At 41.4% G+C, this 24,100-nt stretch overlaps 1 protein-coding gene across 1 annotated transcript in view; it reads right to left on the bottom strand.

The window, feature by feature from the left end:
- DNAH14 (dynein axonemal heavy chain 14) overlaps nt 1-24,100 on the bottom strand; it is a 306,182-nt gene that overhangs the window by 95,978 nt on the left and 186,104 nt on the right. Inside the window, 6 exon segments of the mRNA XM_048504880.1 lie at nt 378-545; nt 5,459-5,629; nt 5,885-6,052; nt 9,054-9,194; nt 10,299-10,427; nt 11,745-11,926. Coding sequence (XP_048360837.1) covers nt 378-545; nt 5,459-5,629; nt 5,885-6,052; nt 9,054-9,194; nt 10,299-10,427; nt 11,745-11,926 — 959 coding nt within the window.

Genomic DNA, 24,100 nt, shown 5'->3' with positions numbered 1-24,100 from the left:
AAATCTGCCCACTGTAAAGAAGATGTGGCTAGCTACAACCTAGGGTCAGTAGTCATGATTTGAGGAGCAGCCCCTGATGGGGAGACAGAAAGCTGGAATTGGGGCTGAGATTCTGGGGTCCCTATGGCTGGAAATAACGAATAGTATTCTAAAAGCTGTTACAGCTAAGGTATGAAATTATTTTGTGGCAAAGAATGTGGTCCTTCATTCTCCCCTCTCCCCATGACAAACTACACATTCAAAATATACATTTACATATGGAAATGGTATAACAGCTCCCATAAGAAGCACTCACTGCATGTATACTATACATTTCCATGCTTTAAATTAATAAAACATTAGTATTTTACAAAATTTTAGATCTTTGCTAATTTTACCTCAGAATACATTTTCTGAATTTTATTGTGTTGTTCTTCCAGTACCAACAGAAGCCACTTATGGTTAGTAACATGTTTATAGATTCTGTTTTCCACAGGTTTGTTTGCATCTAAAAAACTCACAAACATAGGCGAATCTTCCATCAATTTCTCCCTTGACCAAAATATCTGTAAACATAACATTAGAAATAAGCTTGTTATTTACATAGTATTTGGAAGAAGGCCTGCTTTCTGTAACATTTCTTGTAGGTTTATGAATTATTACATATGTATTAGAATTATGATTATTTTCTCTGTTTTAATTCTGTCATTTAGCAACTCTACTTCATATTGTCCAGTATTTCTTACATGGATAATTTGGCAAAACTTTGTAGACAGCTGTGGGTACAACTGAATGCATACTCAGATGTTCTGTCAGAAGAAAGTGTTTATTAAGAGTTCATGTAAAAAGATCATCCAAATGACAAAAGCAGTTACTTATGCCATAGTCTATAAGGCAACTCATACACACTGACTGTGTACTATTATATTAGTTTGAGAATGTTGGCTTTGTTCTCTTGATCCACAACTGCCTCTGCCAGAGAACAGGCAGTAATTTATTTAATATGAAACAAAGAAACAAAAATGAAATTGCAGAAAGAACTTATGGGGGCTTTTGACGTGCCACTTGTATTGAAGAGCTGGATAAAGAGATGTTGTTTCATTTTAATTTCCAAGGAAATAAGAGAGTTTTCTCCCTATATGGCCACAGGGAGAGGTTTCCAACCTGAGAAACTAAAAAAACTTTTTTGTTCTTTGGCTAGCCAGGGGCATGCAGCAAACAGCACCATTTTGGATTAGGAAAGCCACTTGGGGGCAGGTGTGAAATTCTTTCTCCTCCCCCCCCCCCAGTGGTCCCAATATGAATCAAGACCCCACGAGGTTGGGAGTTGGGTTCCCTGAAGTGTGACGTGTGGCCTGAAAGTCAGGTTGGGGAACTCAAACTCAATTTGTGAAAAACTTTAAAGTATACTTTGATCCTACAAATTGAGCTCACAAAACCGTGGGATTGAAAGACAAAGTAATTGTGAACATTTTGAATAGAGGTCAGTGGAACAAGACTTCCATTTCTTCAGATTCATAGATATGGGCACAAACAGAAGAAAAATGGCAGGGAAACTCACAAATTCTAGAGCCAGGTTTTTGGACCACCCACAGATAGTTGTCCTCTAATTGCAGTCTTTCTAGGTTTTCCTCTTTTTTATGTTTCATACATGTGAACTGATACTATCTTTTTGGAAAGACTACATTCAAAGTGTGTGTACTGTGAGTGGATGGGAAGATGCTATTGGTGTTTTTCTTGCCCCAGCCACCCATGTCCACAAGGGTTTGTTTTTAAAAACATCAGTAATTGCGAGGTCACTATAACATTCTAATCTACTGCTACAATAATCTGTAGCACAATGACCTAGGTTTTTTTTAATTCCCAACTTTAATTTTAATAAAGAGCAAGTTTCTGCATGAAAATGATTAGGGACTTACCCTTTTTAAAAGAAGAAAACGGGGAATTCAGAGGAACTATTAGATTATGGAAACAGATCATGATAACATTATAGTGCAATTCAGATGGGTAGCCATGTTGGTCAAAAGCAACATAAAAAAATTAGCCCAGTGGCAGCTTTAAGTCCAATGTGTATCTGAAGAAGTGTGAATGCACATGAAATCCTATACCAAGAAAAAAACTTTGCTGGTTTTAAAGGTGCCACTGGACTCATTTTTTTCTGCTATTGTGTAATAACATTTACCTTTTTTAAAAAAAGCCCCCTTAACTCTTTGGCAGTGTTACAGAACAAAAATAAAGGAAAATGATGGTTGATGGATCAAAGTGTGCATAACGCTCCTGTATAGTTGCTCTGCTGCCATTGTGAATGCGTCTGTATCTGCTGTGACAATGCCAAGGACACCTTACCAAGAAGAGCACAAATGAAACTAAAATTCAGGCAAAAGAGTTATCAATCCAATCAGACTAGCAACTAGATTGCTATCTACTTGTGATGAGCTTGAAAAGCAAGCTGAACAGTATACATGAAAGAACCTCTAATGAAATACAATTACTGTTTCAGCTCCACACACAGCTTCACACACAAATGTCAAATGTGCATATGACATTTCACTCAGCAATTTTATTCTCCAGTTTAGAACATTTTGCTGAAGTATGGCAAATTTTAATTATTATTGAATGTTTGATCACATGTTTCTCTGTTTCTGAGGGTAGCTGTGTTGGTCTGCAAGGGAATAACTAGATGCAAGTCAAATAGTACCTTAGCAACCAGCAAGCTTTTCTGGGTACAATCTTTCAGGAGTCAAAGTTCCCATCAGATACAGACTAAGGTTGAGCAATACTGGTAAAATTCATATTCAGGCTTATTCGGGCATAAAATTATCTGTATGCCCGAATAAGATGTTCGTTATACCCAAATATATTCGGGTATAATGAATAATTTGAGGCCGTCTGATTTGTTTTGTATTTTTTTGGTGTTTTTTGGGTTCTGTCCTGCAGGGGACACATTTTTAAAGCTAGCAGCACCAGAATTTCAGGGTATCTTCCGGAGACTCTCCTGGTGATACCTCACAAATACGGTGACTTTAGTTCAGGGGATCCAAAGCTATGAACCCCTAAAGGAGGTGCCCCATCCCGCATTGTTTCCAATGGGAGCTAACAGGAGATCGGGGCTACCCCTTTGAGGGTCCCTAACTTTGGACCCCTGAACCAGACATCACCAGATTTGGGTGGCATCATTAGAGGTGTCCTGAAGATACCCTGCACTTTTGGTGCTGCTGATAGCTTTAAAAATGCACCCCTGACAGGCACCCTAAGGTAAGTATTGGGGGGGATTCTCTGGGGGGGGTGGATTCTTTAAAGTTTTTTCTGTCTTTAAAATCCTGGGGAAGGGGGGACCTTTAGTTTGCTGTTTTTTGCCTTTAAGCATCATTTTAAGGGACTGGAATCCCTTAAAATGATGCTTAAAGACAGAGAACAGCAAACTAGAGATTCCCACTGCTCAGCCACACGGCAAGCAGCTGCCTTCTGGTCCCTTTAAAGAGATTCCCCAAGGCAGCTGTTTGTCAGGTGGAAGGGGTGGTGGTGGAATCTCTAGTTTGCTCTGTCTCCAGTCCCTTAAAACAATTCTTAAAGACAGAGAAGAGCAAACTAGAGATTCCACCCCCACTCCCACCCCCCAGCCGGCTGGGAAGAGGTTGCCTTTGGGAGTCCCTTTAAAAGGGACTCCCAAAGGCAGCTGCTTGTCAGGCAGAAGGGGGGGAATCTCAAGTTTGCTGTTCTCTGTCATTAAGCATTGTTTTAAGGGACTGGAATCCCTTAAAAAGATGCTTAAAGACAGAGAAGAGCAAACTAGAGATTACACACACACACACACACACACACACACACACACACACACACACACACACACACACACACACACACACACACACACACACAGAGCCACCCGGGAAGGGATTCAAGTCCCTTAAAAGAATTCTTAAAGGCAGAGGAGAGCAAACTGGAGATTCCACACACACACCCCACAGCAGCCCGAGAAGCGGCTGCCTTTGGGAGTCCCTTTAAAAGGGACTCCTGAAGGTAGCCTATTATTGGGGGGGGGGAAGGGGGGGATTTCTAGTTTGCTCTTCTCTGTCTTTAAGCACTGTTTTAAGGGATTCCAGTCCCTTAAAACAATGCTTAAAGGCAGAGAAGAACAAACTAGAGATTCACCCCTCCCCCCCAGCTGCCCAACAAGCAGCTGCCTTCGGAGTTCCTTTAAAAGGGACTCCTGAAGGCAGCTGCTTGCTGGGTGGGGGAAGTGGCTGCATGCAGGGATTGTTTAAACGATCCCTGAATGCTGCTGAAGATATACAAGCTGATCTGAACACTTTGCATTTGGATTGGCTCGTATTCAGGCATATTGCATTAGGGCTGAATGTGGTCCGAATGTGGCCAAATCAGATGCGATTTGGCCAATTTTGGTGATTTGAAATACCCAAATCACCAAGCCTAGCGACTTCTAACTGATGCAAGCAGAGACTGGAGTATCATCTAATGCTGCCATGGTTTTGCCAAGTGAGGGGAACAAGGTTGACAGCGTAGCTTGCACTTGATGCCTGTCTGTACTTAGGGAATCACAAATAAGCCACATACAACAAAAAACACTTTCACATTATCCTTTCCAATTGAATGGTGATTATAACTTTATAATCCTCCTGCTGTTCCCTAACCATTTACTGTTGATGAATGTTCTGCATGCTGAAATATTCCTTCCCATTTCCCTTTCCAAATATTTCATTCTATATTTGATTATGAAGGACATCCAAACCTATTCCTTGAACATAAGAACATAAGAACAAGCCAGCTGGATCAGACCAGAGTCCATCTAGTCCAGCTCTCTGCTACTCGCAGTGGCCCACCAGGTGCCTTTGGGAGCTCACATGCAGGATGTGAAAGCAATGGCCTTCTGCGGCTGTTGCTCCCAATCACCTGGTCTGTTAAGGCATTTGCAATCTCAGATCAAAGAGGATCAAGATTGGTAGCCATAAATCGACTTCTCCTCCATAAATCTGTCCAAGTCCCTTTTAAAGCTATCCAGGTTAGTGGCCATCACCACCTCCTGTGGCAGGATATTCCAAACACCAACCACACCAATTGAAACCACACAACTTCTCTGTTCTTCTGATTGGAGACAAGAACCCAGCAATTAGGCTCTGGGAAATTTGTCTCCAGTCCCCATAGTTTCCTTGTGCAAAACAGCTCTGTGATGAAAGGAGGCGAGGACTCCTTTTCAAACAAAAATACATTTAGTTGGGGGACACAGAGACTAAGAGGAAACAGATAGGACTCTCTCCAGCTGCATGAGCCATTTTAGGGGCCCAAAATGTAAACAACTATGAAGTATAATTTGGCTGAGTATTTCAGCTGAAACAAGAATATCAGTATTTCCCATCTGCACTATGTATTTTATAATTAAAATGACTCAAAGTGAATCTGCAAAGTATTCATTTTAAAAGACTTAACAGTTTATTTAAAACCACATAATAAAATCTCTTACTTTAAAATAGTTATGAATCTCAGTAGAAAGAAACTGATAAAAAATCTCTCGTTCTGTAGGTTCAGTGAGACGATCATGGAAAACCCGGGCTGATTCATGCACAAGGAGTAATGCTGCAGTTTCTTTTGATACAATGACAGTCTTGTGGGCTAGCAGCAATCCTTGAAGTACCTGTTAACAATGTAAAAAATAGCGGTAACATTTAGATCAAAACCACATCCGTATGTCCATATTTCTATTATCATAATCCAGGTGACCTTTTGCAGGAAGCTTTGTTTTGTCACAGCTTCACTACTTGGTCTTCTTGACATGCAGCATACTTTATGAATGACCCCTGAGCAATTTTGGACATATTGTTAACCACTGACTAAAATGTTAATAAAGCCTGTATATGGTAAATCAACTCATTCCTTCAGTTTAACAAACCTTGAAAAGGTCTCGCAGGTTAAATGTGTAATGGCATTTGGTGGGAGTTGGAAGCATCGACCAAGACATTTTGTAGTACAGAGCAATAGAGGAACATGTTAAAAAGTCAGTGCACTTCTGAACTTCTACCGAGAACCGTTTGTTATAAAAGTATGTTCCCAGTTGTACCTGCAAGAAACAAAATATGCAATTTTTAGCTATTTTCCACATTTTTCAAATTTAAAAACATAATTTTAAAAGGCTATTGCTTGCTTCTAAATAATATTAGCCTGTCCTTATTGCTAAGTTAATTCACAAGCCTTTGAAGAACTTTGCCAAAAATGTTTAGAAGAACAAGTACACAGTATCAATTGGCTAATCATATGCTTTTTAACACACTCAAGGAAAAAAATGATGTGTCAGGATTTACAGTTGCTGATTCTTCAGTATGGCTTATCCCTTTGTTTTATTAATTGTGATTTCTAGCAATTAATCATTGTTTCATTAACTCTTATCTGGAGGAACCAGGTTTGATTCCCAGCTCTGCCACTTGAGTTGTGGAGGCTTATCTGGGGAATTCAGATTAGCCTGTGCACTCCCACACACGCCAGCTGGGTGACCTTGGGCTAGTCACAACTTCTTGGAGCTCTCTCAGCCCCACCCACTTCACGGGGTGTTTGTTGTGAGGGGGGAAGGGCAAGGAGATTGTAAGCCCCTTTGAGTCTCCTATAGGAGAGAAAGGGGGGGGATATAAATCCAAACTCTTCTTCTTCTTCTTTTCTAATTGTGATTTCTAGTGATTTAATTGAAACAGGTGCTAGGCTACTAATTTCCCAGACCTACTCACCCATCCTGTACCCCTTGTGAAAAATGGGATTACAGCTGCTACTTGCAACCATCTAACAGAGAGTATGATTTTATTGACAAGCAAGTTGCACATCATACTTAGGTGATCACATTTGAATTTCTTAAGTGAGTTTTGAGTTTTAAATTTGTCAAATAGTTCTTGAACTTCACTTTTAATAACAATTGTCAGAATTTTCTTTCTTGGAAATAGCACCTCTAAGAAGCAACTTGCCCCTTGTCTTCCACAGTGAAGTTTGATATAAAGAATTCACTCAGTTTCTCTGCAGCCCCTGAGACCTTCTTTAGCAATTCTTTCTTTCTTTTCTCTCTCAACAGCTTAACTACCCCAATGCCCATGGTCACTATCCTCTTTCTAATACATTTATAGGCATTATTGTTTGGATTAATGATTTTAGCAATATGTTCCTCAATTAAACATATAAAGTTGCCTTATACTGAATCAGTCCATTGGTCCATCAAGGACACTACTGTCTACTTAGACTGGATCTTCAGAGTCTTACGCAGAGGTCTTTCACATCACCTGCTACCTGATCCTTTCAACAGAAGATGTCAGGGACTGAACCTGGGACCTTTGGCATTCTATTTATTTATTTTATTTATTTTTCAAATTTATATCCCGCCCAACCCCCAAAGGGCTCTAGTCAGATGCTCTACAACCGAGATATGAGCTCATTTGCTTCCCTTAAAATCAACTTACATTTGTTTTGCCAGAGTCTATGAAACTTTAAAAAAAAACTTTGAGCAAGACTTTCATTTCAGTTTCACATGCCCCTGAACACAAATCAGGTGCTGAGAATTGGCGCCCTCACCCCCCCCCCGTCTAAAAACCTTGTGTGTGCGACAGGATTGCCGTCCTCCACCCCTCCATCTAAAATGTAAATCTGAAATCCTTGTGTGCATGTGAGCAAATCGCCTCCCTCCCGTTCGTGATGCCTGCACTTGCTGCTTTACTGTCCAAGGTTTCTCCCTCCGTTTTTTTCCACTGCAAGGGGGTGAGGGCACCACTTCTCAGTGCCTGTCCATTGGTGGGGTGGGCCAGAGCAGTGAGGTGGGAAAACTAGCTCTGTTTCTGCTACAGAGGAGTGTTGCACAGCAGCGGAAGCCTCCAGAGCAACAAAGGGGCATTTCAAAAGGACCTCAACCTTTGCGGTTCAGGAAATTCGCAGAAAAGAGCCATTGCCACGAGGTGTCTCCGGGGCAGAAACATGGCAGCCACGCTGCAGCACTGGGGGCTGTGCAAAACTCTCGATTGCATCAGAGCATTCTCCGTGCTAACAGAGAGGCAATTTCGGTTTGCAAAATAGGCCATTCTTTCAAGGCAAAGCCTCCCATCCTGATCCATTCTCCAACTCCGGAGAGATCTCCCACTTCCCCAACACTTCTGAAGTTCTTTCAAATTGTTCATTGATCCTGATACTCCTGGGAATGACTGGTGTCCCCTCTAGGCTTCTCATATTCTGCTCCAACTGGGCTACCAACTTGCATGTTACATTTTTTCAGTCTTCTTGTATAGGAACAAAAGCATTCCATATTGCCCATCCTGCAAACTGTGGCCATCTTAAACTCCTGCATCCTATTTCAAAGCTTTTTAAAGATGTAAAATTACTTTAAAAATAAAAACCCAATCACAATTGTTTGAAAGTGGATTTTGCAATTCCACACAGTAAAATCCAGCTGCAAAGTGCATTGAAAGTGCATTATTCTGCATGTACTGAAGGGGCCTAGGGAATGTGCAATTGTGAGAGGAGAATAGAATGTGCACTTGTGGAATTAGAATGGAATTGCCTTGAGAGGTTTGGGAATTTCCCTGTTTGCAAGGGCAGGCTCTTCCCCCCTCCCCCACACCAGTGTGTTTCCGAAAGGATTTTACGCGCTAAACTGGGAGCTGGCCCTGATCTTATGATATTACTGTGTGGAACTCTTAAAAGGGAGCAAAGACAGCCAAGAAGGAGGCGGCTGGCTGATTGGTGTCTGACAATTAAGAAACACTAACCAACAGAAGGTCCAAACAGATGGTATATGTGAATGGTTGAAACTGTTTCCCTGGTCTTGTTCTGCCCATGCTACGGCTGACTCTCTTGAGACAGCACAACTCTGGAAAGTACTGCAGCACCAGAAGGGACCCCTGGCTCATCACAAAGCTACACTGGCCATCTTGATAACTCAGCTGTCTGTGCTGGTGTAGAGAGCTGTGGCAGTAATGTGATAGCAATGCTTGTCCTCTAACTTAACAATCAGCTGATTTTGGTGAACTACAAATGGCTCTTGAGACCAAATATCACATAGCAATGTTTGAAAATATTAAAAACAATGTCTAAATTACCTGGAAAATACGCTGCAAAGATTGTAAGGAAGTTGCAGGTAATGTTAATATGCAAAAATGTGACAGAAGACGAGGGCTGATCTGTTTTGTTCCTTCACTTGAAGGTGCACAAGATGCAACCAATGCCACATCCTGAACATGCTGTGAAAAACATGAAAAAATATAATTTTTTAAAATGGAAAAATATTTTAAATGCCATTTTATTAGATAAGGATAAAGGATAATGCCTGGTAATTAGGTTTGGTCAATACCCTAGAAATTCGGTAAAATTCAGATTCGGATTTATTTGTGCATAAAATTAGCTGTATGCCCAAATAAGACAAATAATATATTTGGAGGGCATACCCAAAAAATTCAAGTCCGTCTGATTTTTTTGTATTTTTTTGTGTTTTTTGCATTTTAGCCTGCAGGGGGCACATTTTTAAAACTAGTGGCACCATAATTTCAGGGTATCATCCAGACACTCTCCTGATGATACCAACAGAGCTTGGTAAAGTTTGGTTCATGAGGTCCAAAATTGTGTGACCCCATCCCCCATTGTTTCCAATGGGAGCTAACAGGAGATGGGGGCTACCGCTTTGAGGTTCCATAACTTTGGCTCCCTTGAACCAAACTTCACCAAACTCAGGTGGGATCATCAAGACAGTCTCCAAATGAGACCCTGAAATTTTAGTGTCACTAGCTTTAAAAATGCACCTCCACAGGGACTCCACGAAATTGCCCAAGATTCTCTGCTCAGCTGCTTTGACACCATTGTAGGCAATGGAGAATTTCTGTGAAGCTGCACATTTTTTAAGATAGAGGCACTAGACTTTCAAGGTGGCTCCAGGAGGCCCTCCTGGTAATAGCATGCAGGCTTGGTGAACTTTGCTTCTGGGGGTTCAATTTTATGGGCCCCCAAAAGGCTTATTTTGTTTCCCAGCTCCTACACATGAAGTCTGATGGCTGAGTTCTCTCAGAACTCTCTCAACCCCCCACCACCAAGCCTGGTTTCACATTCTTGTACCTGATAAATAATTTTTCAAGCACTATAAAAATTGATAGAAATGCCTTTAAATTCACGAAGATCTGCAAGGGAGAAAAAGTACAAACTAGAGCTAAATTCTGAATATGGATATAATGCATTTAGTATGAGTATTTATGATTGCTGAAGTAGAAGTACGGAATCAGTAGGGCTCGATGTAACATTAAGATTTGAATGTACCAATTTCTACAAAATATTAGAAATAATGAAGACATCAGTACCTTCCACACAAGCTGATGTGTGTCATAAAATTCTCCCAAATCCAGAAACTGTCGTATCAGCTCAAGTGGTGGCTGGGACCCATATTTCTCTGGTATCGGCACATGCAGATCATCAATAAATATTAACACCTTAGAATAAGAATATTACCAGTCACACATGAAACATATTGACATAGTGTATTTTTAAAAAGATTAGGATATGCAGGTATCACTTGCAGAATTTTCACCATCTAGACCTGTTCTGAATAATTGCTTGCACAGAGCTGCATGTACCAAAAGTTGGCTTGGATGCAGCAACCCATTTCCCCAAACAGCTGATTGCTTCTGTCAAAAGACTCCTTTAGATATTCCTATAATGGATATATACAAGTAAAGATCTGCAAGGCCCATTTCCTCCACCTGTTCTTTCCCCCCTTTCTCTCACTTGCTCTCCCTCCCTCATGCCTACTGCTTCCACCCAGCCGTTGTCCCACCTATGCCAGTGCATGGGGCTGTGGACTTATGCCAATGAGGGCTTTCCAGTGATGGGGTGGCTTTTCTGTATTTTTTGCCTTCCTACACAGCTGGAAAGTCTCTTAGGGAATAGTGGGGAAGTGCAGCTGTGATGCCATGTCTGGGCACCCAGCCCCGTGGATGGGGCTGCCCAATTGTTGTCATTTTGCTGCCATTTGCTTCAAGGATATTTGCAATGCATAGTGGTTTATGGTCCACCTTTCCACTACCTAATATCTGGTTTAGAATATAGATTAATGACATAATTGCTTAATTACTGGTATTGCCTATTTATGCTACCCATACTACTTGGGAGTTTTACAAAATAGTCAGTGCCTTTTACCATTTATTTGTATGCCATGCAATTTGCTGTTGTATTACATTGTGCAGCAGTGCCCTAAAGTAAGCTATTAAATTTGTATCTGTACCACCTTGGTGTCTGTTTTGCTACTGGCAGTCACATACCTGGTGGGGTGATATAAATCTATAGTAGAAGAAAATAAGCCTTTTGCTTAATGACATCTTATTAACATAGTACACATAGCCTTCTTTCTTCCATAAACGTTACTGTTCTGATAAGAACACTCAGTAGTGGCATTTAGGAAATAAGGGGCATGTGGCAGGATCCCCCTCCTACACTGGATATTCCTACTACTACTGCAAACACAGCAATAAAAGAATAAGTTCAATTAGGTTGACACCTATATAAGTATATAAAGATTAAGGAACAGTACTGTAGTGCTTAATTTTTGTAGTATCCTTGCTGGAGAGCAGACATTATTGGTTCTGCCCACTATTGGTTCTTTCTATTAGTAACTGCCCTATCCTCTGCCCCACCAGTCCCAGTGGGTACCAGCTGTTTGCAAAGACATCACAATAATGAACCAGAGGTTCAAAATAAATACATTTGTCATCTGCATTCATTATAAGAATAGCTTGTCTACTGTATCTTACCCGTTTTGATTGTGGCGCACCAAGGACGTCTTTGTTTTTCAGTACTAGTTTCTGAAGAATCAAAGCCTGTGCTTGGGCAGCACTGGTATGTGCATTAAGTTGTAGTATGGTAACTATAGCATCTTTTGTTTGTTCTGAACATGGGTTATCTGGATCAGGCATTCCTTTTGTTGGGTTCAGATCTGAATATTTGATGAAATTAAATGTGGAATCAATATGCATTTCTCTCAGTATTCTAGTTTTCTAGCTGAATGTCAATACTGCTATAGACTATGCCAGTTTTAGCTTATTTCTTAATGAAAATCATGACACTATCAATAGTAGCAAATATAAAATGTGAACATTATCACAAATGAAAAGCAAGCACACTTGCTAACAAGCTGTTCAGTCACAAACTGTATACTGCCATTCTCACAAAGGAATTATTTAATCATGTTGTATCAATTTAAAATATTTCTTCCCTGCCTACTCAATTCAGCATATTGTGATGTCCCAAGACAGGAAGGAGAATTTCTACTGACTCTCATCATACACATTTAACAGCAACTTCACTTGCAGAAATTAAGATGTGTGAAGAATATGACAGTATGCCAGATGTTGATACATGCAAGGGAACAGGAACTGAAAAAGGCCATAAAAGGCAACTTCAAAACAGAATGAATAAACCTAGGAATGAGCTGGCATGCATGAAATATTGTAATGGATCCATTAAGGAAGCAATATATTCAATGCTCAGAAAACTCAGAAATGTATCTGTAGTCATTGCCAAGATTTTTGGAATACAAAAGTTTTGAAAGGGAGGTATAATATGCATGGTGTTGGACTTGGGATTGCAGCGGTCATTTCTACCTACAACATACAGAAATTGTACTGAATGCATGAAATTCTAAGGCAAATTAGGGTTGCCTCCGCCTTCCCCCCCTCCTTAGCAACAAACAGGGGTCTAGGCAGTGGTGGGATTCAGCAGGTTCGCACCACTTCGGCAGAACTGGTTATTAAAATGGTGCTTGTAATCAAACAATTGTTAAATTATTTGAATCCCAGCACTGGAACTGGTTGTTAAATTATTTGAATCCCATCACTGGGTCTGGGTGAACTTATCAGTGCAGGGAGACCTAGGCCAGCAACATGGCGATGTCACCTGTGACACAATGACATTATTTCTGCTGCACTCTAAAAGTGATGTCAGCACATTGCCTGTGATGCATTGCCTGAATTGCTGATATCACTTCTGGAAAATGACACCAGCACTTTGGGATGCTGCTGTTCTATCGTTCTAAGTTTGACTGAAATATATCATGATTACAGTTCTCTAAGGTATGGCAAATCAAGTTTTAAGCTGGTAAGCAGAATGCTATGTAAAATGGGAAGCCCAGCACTCAGGACATGCTCAGTAAACTATAAAGTCTCTTCTGGCTGGAAGCTGTCAGGAAAAGGCCTGATCAGACCCTTCTATGGCACATTTTACAGAGAAGATGATAGAAACAAGGAATAAATTCCTGTAACTTTGAAACAATCTTGTTCTCTAAGTAAAATAATTGGAACCTAAAGCTAATTAATTCAAAAGAACAACACAAAGTGAACAAGGATACATCCTGATAATCCTCATTAAAACCCTTAAAGCAAATTATTGCTAAAATTAGAATTAAAATTAATAATAAATTTGCTATTTCTTCAGCTATACTGACAAAGTGTCTTGTTAAGAACCAGTCCTGAACTTTTGGTACAATGCCTGAGCAACCATTGAACCTTACGTAAGTTATAAAATTACATAGATTACATAGATTGCAAGTCATCACAGAAAATGTGACAAACCATTTGTGCATTCATCTGCACTCATATTTACAGGTTCAATAAAGCCATTAAAATAAATGTGCATAGGTCTGAACAGAGCTTATGACTGCAATCCCACTCTGCCTCATTTGACCATCCAAGCTGGGGAGAAGGAAATAGATAAATAAAGGTATAAAAGGAGCTTTTTTGCAAGCAGGTGATATCAAAACAATGCAGTTACTCCAATAATTCTGGTAGGTGTTAGTCAGTGGCAACAGCAACACACTGTGTCTACTCACAGCAGGAACAATCCCACAGAAAACAAGGCTGCATTTACCTATAACTGTTGTTCATTGAGGGGCGTGGGCCAGCCATGGAGATTCAACTTGTAAGCCTCTAGAAAGATAGGCTCCATGGAACACTCTTCCACCCCTCTGCCTTGTGCCAGTTGGAGTACTTTCCTGCCCAAATAGTCATGTGACAGAGTGAGATGGGGAGACAGTACTATCCCATCAGTTTTCCTGTCACCGCCATGGAGGAGATGGTCTCATACACAGCAGTTCACAGTGGGGAAAAGGAGGATGCCTGCACAGAAGACCACTCAGTGAACAACAGTTACAGTTAAGTGCAATCTTATTTTCATCTTTGTGGATTCTGTGCAGTCTCCATGGGAGAGTCTCAAGCTCACATACTAAGGAGGTGGTTGTGTGACTGCTCAATGAAATATGTATTGAAGAACTGTTCTCCCAAAAGCTGTCACATCCCTGGAATCTATGTCCAAGGAGTAGCTCTTGATAAACATGGAAGGTGCTGACCAGGTTGCTACCTTGCAGATGTCTATGAGATGTCTGTGATGCAGCTGAAAGCCATCAAGGAAGCTTGCGCTTTGAGCTGTACAGGACACATGATTTTTGCCTGTCATTTGCTATTTTAATAGCAGAAGTCACCTACCTAGAAAGGGATTGAGGCGAAACAGCCTACCCTTTGTTTAGATTTCTGAAGCAAATGAAGAGGTTAATGCCATATCATACTGCTGACTCATGTTCAGTTTGCGGTCTACTAAGACTCCCAGATCCCTTTCACATGTCAAGCCAGTGTCACCCATCCTATATCTGTGCATTTCATTTTTTTCTGCCTAAATGTAGAATCCTACATTTACCTCTGTTGAAATTCATTTTGTTAGTTTTGGCACAGCTCTCTAATCTGTCCAGATCATTTTGAATCCTGCCCCTGTCCTCCAGAGTATTAGCTACCCCTTTTGAATGTATATGGTGAGCACTCATCAGCCTGGGTAGCCAAGGCCAGAAGCTGCTGTGAGAACAAACTCAGAATCTACTTTCTTGACTGGCTCTTGAAAAATCTGTCTTGCGTGTTGAAACTGTGAAGAAGTGCCAAGAACTTCCATATCCAGAGGCAGTAAACCTCTGAATAATAGTGCCAAGAGGCAACATCAGACTTTGGCCCCTATGCCTTTTTGTTGAACCTCAGGGAGGTTACTATGGGGAGTTTACTCCAAGCATTCCAACACATCACTCTCTCTAAGGCCGTTTCCCCACTTTTTCTTCTACCACCTTCGCTGTGCGCTACTCACTGCGTGCGTCATTTCTGGTGTGCGCCTGGGCTTCCCCATGGCCCCGCGCTCCACGCAGAATCATCAAAAGGCGCCGTTTTGAGGAACGCCAGGAATGACGCACGCTGAGGGGGCTCGAGAGCAGCAGTGCGGCTGCATTGTCGCCGCCCCTGTAGTGAGGAGTGATGCGGGACCCCACGCTACTTGGCCCAAGTAGCGCGCAGCAGAAGGTAAGTGAGGAAAGGCCCTACAATCCCAGATGCAGGGAAATTATGAACAAGTATTGTTTGTGTCCCCTGCTCTTTCTTCTAGGCTCCTTTGTTTGCAATTTAGACATCACAAAAATTGAAGATATAGCTATTATTAAAACATGCTACATAGTGCAGAACTAGGGTTGCCTGCTCCAGACTGGGAAATACCTGGAGATTTTCAAGGTGAAACCTGAGGAAGGGGGGGTTCAGAGAGAGGACAGACTTCAGTGAAGTGCAATGCAGAATCTGCCATACAAAGTTGCCATTTTCTCTGGGTGAACTTTTCTCCTGGTGAACTGATCTGTGTATCTGGAAATCATTTGTAATTCCAGGAGATCTACAGCCACCACCTGGGTGTTGGAACAATATGACTTGTACTCCTTAGCTAACTATTATGTATCTGAAATTCATTCCACTATCTATAGTGAAAAACCATATTATGCACTTACTTTGAGAGACACGGTATTATAAAATTATATGCCAAAAGCTATACCAAAAACAAAATAGCCACAGGCAAGTAAAATAGTAAGGCAGAAGATTTGAAGGTTTAAAGATAGATCTTTTTCAAATAGAATCAAGTATGCAACACTTACATCACATACATGTATATGAATAATTTTTTTTAACTATCTGGCTTATGCATAATATAAAAAACCACTAATTAAAACTTTGCAGGTTCAATAGTTCAAGGTTCATGGTTGGATGCATTCTAGCATTTATGAGATTATTTTTAGGGTTGGTAAATACCCTAGAAATCCGGTAAAATTCGGATTTGGATTTATTTGGGCATAAAATTATCTATATGCCCCCCCCCCCCCAATAAATAACATATTCAGATAAAACTGAATATTCTGGTATATCTGAACAATTCGGGTCCATTTGAATTGTTTATATTTTTTCACGTTTTGGCCTGTAGGTTGCACAGTAATTTTAGGGTATGATCCAGGGTCTGTCCTGATGATACCATCCGAGTTTGGTGAAGTTTTATTTTGGGGGGGGGGCAACGTTATGGACCCCCAAAGGGGGTGCCTTCATTTCCCACTGTTTCCAATGGGAGCTAACAGGAGATGGGGGCTACCCCTTTGAGGGTCCATAACTTTGCCCCCCCCAACCAAAATTCACCAGTCTCAGGTGGTATCATCAGGACAGTCTCTGGATGATATCTTGAAATTTTGGTATCCCTAGATTTAAAACTGCATCCTTGACAGACACCCCAGGAAATTTGCCCGGATTCTCTGCTTTGCAGCTTTTTGGCTCCATTGTACCAAATGGGGAATTGCTGAGTGTGTAAGCAGGCTGCACATTTTTTAAGATAGAGGCACCATACTTTCAATGTGGCTCCAGGAGGCCCTTCTGGTAATAGCATCCAGGCTTGGTGAACTTTGCTTATGGGGGTTCAATTTTTTGGACCCCCAAAAGGCTTATTTTGTTTCCCCAATCCTGCACGTGAAGCCTGCTGGCTGAGTTCTCTCTGAACACTCTCAATCCACCACCACCACCACCCCCACCTCCAGAAGCAAAATTCACCAAGCCTGGATGCTATTACCATGAGGTCTCCCTACATGTCTTGGCTATTTGTCTGAATTCCTCTTAGTAATTTCCCCACTTTCCCATTTCTTGTACATGTCCCTTTTATATCTTAGCTCACTGCCTTTCCTAGTTGATCTATTTCTCTGAAATAGGTTATACCCCTCAATTATTACATTCCAGTCATGAGATTCATCCCACCTACTATATCATATGTATTATGCCATTTTAAGAGTTCTAGATCATCCTGTTTATTACCTGTGCTTTGTACATTAGTGTAGAGACTTTGGTTCATGCCACATGGGTGTTTAATTAAGGTTTTATCCCCCTCACTGCTGGGTTTTTGAACTATTTGCTCAGTTCTCTCTATAACCTTCAGCCTATTCTCTCTAGTACTAAGTGAACTCCTTCCCACTTGAATATTGTCTCCCTCTCCACTCAGTTTAAAGCCCTCCTGATAAGGTTTGTCAATCTCCTAGCAAAAATGCTCTTTTCTACAGCTGTGAGGTGTAACCCATCCCTTGTCAGTAGTCCCACTTCATGAAACCACAGACCGTGGTCCAAGAAGCTAAAATGTTCCTGGCGGCACCACCTGCAAAGCCACTTATTCACTTTCACTATTCTTCTTTCCCAGCTGGGTCCATGTCCATAAACTGGAAGTAGAGATGAAATGACAACTGTGCATCCAGTTCCTTCAGCTTCCTTCTGAGAACCTCAAAATCCTTTCTGATGTCCCAAAAGCTACATCTAGCAGTGTCATTTGTTCCGATATGGATTAAAAGGAAGGGATAATGGTCAGTGGGCTTGACAAATCTTCTCAGCCTCTCTGTGACATTACAGATTTTTGCCTCATGGAGACAGTACATTAAAGGGTATGACCCTCTCCAAGGCACATAAGACATTCAGAATGTCTATAATTTTGTGCTATCTTTGTGCCACATTTTGACACTTTAAAAAAAAGCAGTTTTCTTACCTCCCATTTCTCTCACAAAACATGAAAAAAGTCAGAAGCTAAAATAAATCGTCTCTCCTCAATGGCATAAAGAGAACTGAGGAAGCAAAGCTCCATCACCTGTGTCACATGATCATTTGATTGAGAAAAGTCTCCAGCTCCAGGCAGAGGGGAGGGGGAGTGTTCCACAGAGCTGATCTTTCTGAAAGCTTACAAGTCAAATCTCCATGGGATTGCACAGAAGCCACAAATATGAACTTATTACCTCTGTAGTATTCTTCAGTCTTTAAGCTGTAGCTAGTTTTAGAACAGAAGTTGTTTTAGAGCAAAATCTGCTGAAGTGTAGGACTCATTATCAAGTGTGACAGCACTTCTATCTGAGGAACAAGCAATTGTGATGATTGGAGATGTATAAATGGATTCTACACTATTTTTCATAACTTTAAATTACAGCTGCATGGGTCTTTTTCTCCCTCAACCATTTATATAACTGAATCTAGCTCTGGGGGTTGTTGTTTGCCACATACAGGAAAACTTGTTTGGGTTTTTTGCTGAACAAATAAGGGTGTGCAGAAGCAATGCAAACAGTGAAAATGTGCGAGGATAACCTCACCATCCAACTTGATCAGTATTGTGTTTCTGTGCAATTTTTGTAAACAGCAAGTATCTAATTACATCTCCTATTATCAATTCTAGTTTGGATCCATTCTAGTTTGATGGTCCAATAATATTTCACCTAACCAACTCTTTCTCCATTGCCACTATACTTGTTGAGGATAGATTTTCAATTTTGGGTGGGGGTGGGGGTGTCTGGACCCAAAGAATTCCAAACTCCCACCAATGATCCCACTTTAGTTCTACTTCCAATTTAAAAATATGAAAACCTGAACTAACAGGTTTTTAATATTAATAGTGGGGCATAAAGGGATTTTGCTTCTGTGAGACCAAAATATAAAATATGAAATCCCTGTGTCAGTACATGGTTTCCAGTCTTGACTCACAGTTATATGTTCAAGTGTGGATTCGCCTTTTAAAAACTCTCAGTTGCTAAAATTTACTGCAAATGGGCATAAGGAAGGGAGAGGCTTTGGGCATTCCTCCCATGTTGTTTTTGCTACTGGAAATGGTGCCAGAGGGGCCTGTTTGCTCATTCCTCTAGCACTACTTGTTGATCTCCAGGCACATGAAGCCAGAAGAAGGCACAACCAGGACTCCCTCGGCATCCTTTCTAGTAGTGGAATCTTTAATATCACTACCATTTTATCAAAACTGCATTGAATTAAATTCAGTAGTTTATTTCTGATGTTTGGATTTCTCCCACCATTTGCCCCAAACATAATTGATCCTGAAAAATCTGATCCTGAAAAAAATCCACAATTTTATATTTAAAAAATGATATCATACATATGTCTTTCTGCGAGGTCTGTCCCTTAGAACTGCAAAGCTGGTCACTTTTGGAGCTACCAAAATTCTTCTCAAAGCTAGGATGAATAATATATAATATTATATACATATATATGTATGCATATAACAAAATGCAGCATGACACAAAGAATCAGCACTGATAAACAGAATCATTGATCAAAATGATTGATCAAACATAGCATTGATTTTACTAGTTCTAATATTTATGACAAACATAGCATTGATTTTAAATGGCTTCTATTGAAAGTTTGCCAGGACTGCCAACTATCAGAGAGGGCCATAAATGAACAATTGTGGGATAACTTTTCTCCATACTAGGTTTACCTCTATGTTGCAGCTGGATATCTCCTGGAATTACAGCTGTTCTCCAGACTACAGAGATCAGTTCCCCAGGAGAAAATGGTTGATTTGGGGTGTGGACTCTATGACAATACAACCCACAGAGGTCCCTGCTATCCCCAAACCCTGAACTGCCTTTGGTTTGATTACACTTTACCTAGTGTTTTCTGGACTACCTTTGGTTCAGTTACACTGCCCCCAACATTGTCTTTTTCTGCATCCAATATGGATGTTGGACCCTGCTCCTTAAACCTTCCTCTTCTGGATCTAATATCACCCTATTCTGCAATGGCCCACCCTACCTCTGTTAGTCCCATCTATCCTTCACTTCTAACAATACCTTAGGCTTCTTAAAATTCTTTCTGTGTGTGTTGTTGCCATTTTGAGTGTGTAAATTTACTATTTTACTTTTCCAATGAAAATGTTAAAACTGCTAAAGTCTGGTCTCCTGTGGCTTTCTGAAGGGGAAACCTCATCCATAAATGTTAGTGGACATCTTATAGCCTGATCCTTTTGCATTTCTCGGTTTGTTCCTGCTAATTTCCCCAAATTAAAACGGAACAATTCCCCGGCCAATCTGGGTAACAACATTGTTGGAAAAGATAACCTTGTATGTTAGCATTTACTGGGGCTTTTATTTTATTATAAATATAAAAAGCATACTTAAGTGTTGCTGCCATAATTGTACAGTAGGAAGCACAAGTCTGCATATGTGGACTATGTCGGGTTGTTAGCTCTGGGTTGGAAGATACCTGGAGATTTTGATGTACCTTGAGCCTTAAATACCTTGAGTCTTAAAGGGGCAGGATTTGGGGAGGAGAGGGATTTCAGTGGGGTATAATTTCATAAAGTCCACCCTTCAAAGCAGCCATTTTCTCCAGGTGAGCTGATCTCTACCACCTGGAGATCATTTGTAATAGTAGGAGATCCCTAGCCACAACCTGCAGGCTTGCAACCCTAAGAGTATGACATGAGACATATGCTAACAGAAGCCAGCTATATTGCTGTGTTATAGTTCACATGGTACATCAAAATGCAATGTACGAAAAAAAGGTCTGGGAAGAGAGGGAATCCTAAATTATTGCAAAAAATAGATTTCAAGCTCTACCACAACAACTGAATTAACAATGATTTATTACGTAATAAAATAATGTTCTAGAAAGTCCCTTACAACACCATGATTCTATCAAAATATATTCCAGTTATAAATTCTAGTCTCTGGAACCAGCAGAGAAGAGTAGCAGTGGAGAAGAGGAGTGGGCCAGAAAGGGCTGAGTGAGCTCTGGCTTTTCTTTTCAGAGGGCTTTTCTCAAAGCCAGGTGTTTTACTAAATAAGAACATATTTTAAGGGATAGTAGAAGGTATAGAAACCTTAAGAGGGAGGCACTAATTAAATGCCACATGTATGACTATCTGCCACTAGGACAGAAGTCGTGGGTGTGCCCTCACTGCAATGAGCTCCTGGCACTCAAGGAATGTGTGCGTTCTCTTGAAGCCAAGGTGGCAGACCTGGAGAAGCTGAGAGGAAGCACAGGAGAGGGCAGAGGGAGGGCAACAAGTAGGGGCTTTCAAGGGACCTAACAGCCCGGGTCCCACTCCCAAAGTGACATCTCTTCCAGAGATGTCATGGAAAATGAGAGTCTGGGTGACAGAGGGTGCCAGTCTGAGGTGGTGGAAGATGCTCCCTTAGATGGGAACCCTTCCTTAGCTGGTGGTCAGATATCCTCTCGCACTGAGGATACCCCTCGGGGAGGTGGGGGAGCTCCTTGTGAGTGAGTGATTCAATCATGTAGGAATATAGAGAGTTGGGTTTGTGAGGAGGCGTGATGACAGCATGGTGACTTGCCTGCCTGGTGTGAAAGGTTGTGGATGTCACACTTACGTCTAAGATAGGCTGTTAGACTGTGCTGGGGTGGAGTGCAGCAGTTGTGGTCCCACATTGGTACCAATGACATTGGGAAATGTAGCTTAGGGAGGGTTGTGGAAGCTAAATTTAGGCTGCTAGGAAACAGGTTTGAAGTCCAGGACCCCCCAAGGTGGCATTCTCGAGAAATGCTACCTGTTCCATCACTTGGGGGCCGAGCTAAGGCAAATGGAGATACAGAGGGGTCTCAATGCGTGGATGAGGAAGAAGGTGGGTGTAAGGCAGAGGGTTTCAGATTTGTCAGGAACTGGGGAACTTTTTTGGGATAAAAGGCAGGCCTGTACAGCCTGCAAAGGGACCCGGGCTTCATCTTAACAAGAGGAACCAAGGCTGCACAGCTCAACATTTAAAAAGGTGGCAGAACAGCTTTTAAAGCTGATCCTTGGGGGAAAGCCGAGCAGGAGCCTAGAGGTGACTTCGGTTCGGAATATAGAGATCCATGGGGATTACAGACAGAGGAGGGAGAGTTTTTTCTAAAATCAACCACAAACAAGCAGCTGAGGAGCATAGCAATGCTTGATAAGTGATAGGTGTCTACACAAAAGGCTAGAAGGGCAAAACACATAGAAATCCCAAGGTTAGGGACAGAGACAGGGGTATACAGGTGTCTCTATGCTAATGGTAAAAGCCTTTGTCCTAAATGGGAGCTGGAGTACAAAGAGTTTTGAAAAGAAGGACATTGATATAGTGGGCATCCACGAGACATGAGGTGGGAATGAGGAGAACTCAGTGGGATGCTGTTATCCCAGGTTACAAGGCTCTACAGGAAGGAGGATAGGACAGGGCATATGTGGGGGTGGCCTCTCTACATCAAAGAGAGCAGTGAGTGTCACATAAAATAGACAATGCAGGGGAGCTGAGGATTCATCTACAGAAGCACTGTTGGATATCAATACCAGGGGTGAAGCATGGATTTAACATTAGGAGCTCATATATTATCGTCCCCTGACCAAAGCGCACAAGAGGATTCTGAGATGGAAAAAAAAGAAATTAGAGAAGGCCAGCAAAGAAAGCAAAAAATGCTTGAGTGGTAATAGGTTGATTTTAACTATCCCCCATATAAAACTGGAAGAAAGTGCATGTTCAGGTCATGAGTAAGGAGAGAACATTCCCTGGATATGCCTAAATGACTGTGGCTTAAGAGCAGATGGTTGTAGAACCAACCAGGGGAGATGTGAATCCTAGAATCCTAATTCTATGTGGGACCCAGGACCTGGTAGGAGATAGTCCAGTGTTATTTGAGCCGATAGGGAACAGCGACCACAATGCATGTCGAATTCAGTATCTCTGCATGCAGAACAAGTGACAACTACTAAATGTAGTTACATTAAAAGCAACTTCAGAAAGGGGAAATTTCTCAAGAGATGAGGGGGATGAGTGCGCAGGAAGCTGAAAGGGAAAATCAAGAGGAAGTCAAAAAAATGTCCAAGATGCCACTTTGGAGGTTATTTAAAAACACAGTCACAAAAGCTCAGCTGGAATGTGTTCCTTGCAGGTTAGGAAAGGCAGCGCCCAGTCCAAAAGAAAGCCACCATGAGTTTAACAAAGGGAGGTTGAGGGAAATTGTGGGAAAAAAAAAGATGTCTTTTAGAAAATGGAAGTCCAACTTAACATTTGTTAGAAAAAATACCAGAGAGAATTACAAACGGTGGCAAAGAGAAGCTTAAAGTTAGCACAGCAAGCAGGAGGCAAAAAAAAGGATTATGAGGAGCGCATGGCTGCGAACACATCAAGACTAGCAACAAACAGTTCTTCCAAGTTACATCAAAAGAGTAGGGAAGCCAGCTTCAGGGAGGCGGTAGGCCCGTTCAGATGACAAAGGAACAAAGGGTGTGCTTAAAAAAGATGACAGGGGAGATTGCAGGGGAGCTGGATGAATTCTTTGCGTCTGTCTTGACTCAAGAGGAGGTGAGGAAAATTCCTGCACTTGAACCAGAAAGCTTCTTAGGAGGTGAATCCGAGGAACTAAGCGAAGTTGAAGTGGTAGACAAGGAAAAGAAGTTCTGGCAGCGTATGGTTGATAAACACAAATGCTACCAAATCCCTGAGCCCAGATCCACATTCACCCAAGAGTTCTTAAGAGCTCAAGCATGAAATTGCTGATCTTCTCCCTTTAATATGCAACTTATCCCTGAAATCAGGCTCCATCCCTGAAGACTGGAAGATGGCCAATGTCACACCAATCTTTAAGAAAGGATCTAGGGGGGACCCGGGAAATTACAGGCCAGTCAGTTTGACATCTGTTCCTGGTGAATTACTGGAATCTATCATTAAAGATAAAATTATAAAACATGTAGAAAAGCAAGACCTGCTGAGAAAGAGTCAGCATGGCTTTTGTAGAGGCAAATCCTGTCTTACAAACTTACTAGAGTTCTTTGAAGTGTAAACAGGCATGTGGATAAGGGGGAACCAGTGGACATTATCTACTTGGACTTCCAAAAGGCTTTTGACAAAGTTCCTCACCAGAGACTGTTGAGAAAACTCAGCAATGAAGGAGTAAGAGGCGAAGTCCTCCTATGGATTAAAAACTGGTTGAGAAACAGGAAGCAAAGAGTGGGTGTAAATGGGAGAATTCTCACAATGGAGAGATGTCGG

This window comes from Sphaerodactylus townsendi, linkage group LG01 (genome assembly GCF_021028975.2).
Source record: "Sphaerodactylus townsendi isolate TG3544 linkage group LG01, MPM_Stown_v2.3, whole genome shotgun sequence".
NCBI lineage: Eukaryota > Metazoa > Chordata > Lepidosauria > Squamata > Sphaerodactylidae > Sphaerodactylus > Sphaerodactylus townsendi.
The sequence above is the reverse complement of the archived record's forward strand: the minus strand, read 5'-3'. Positions and strand labels throughout refer to the sequence as shown.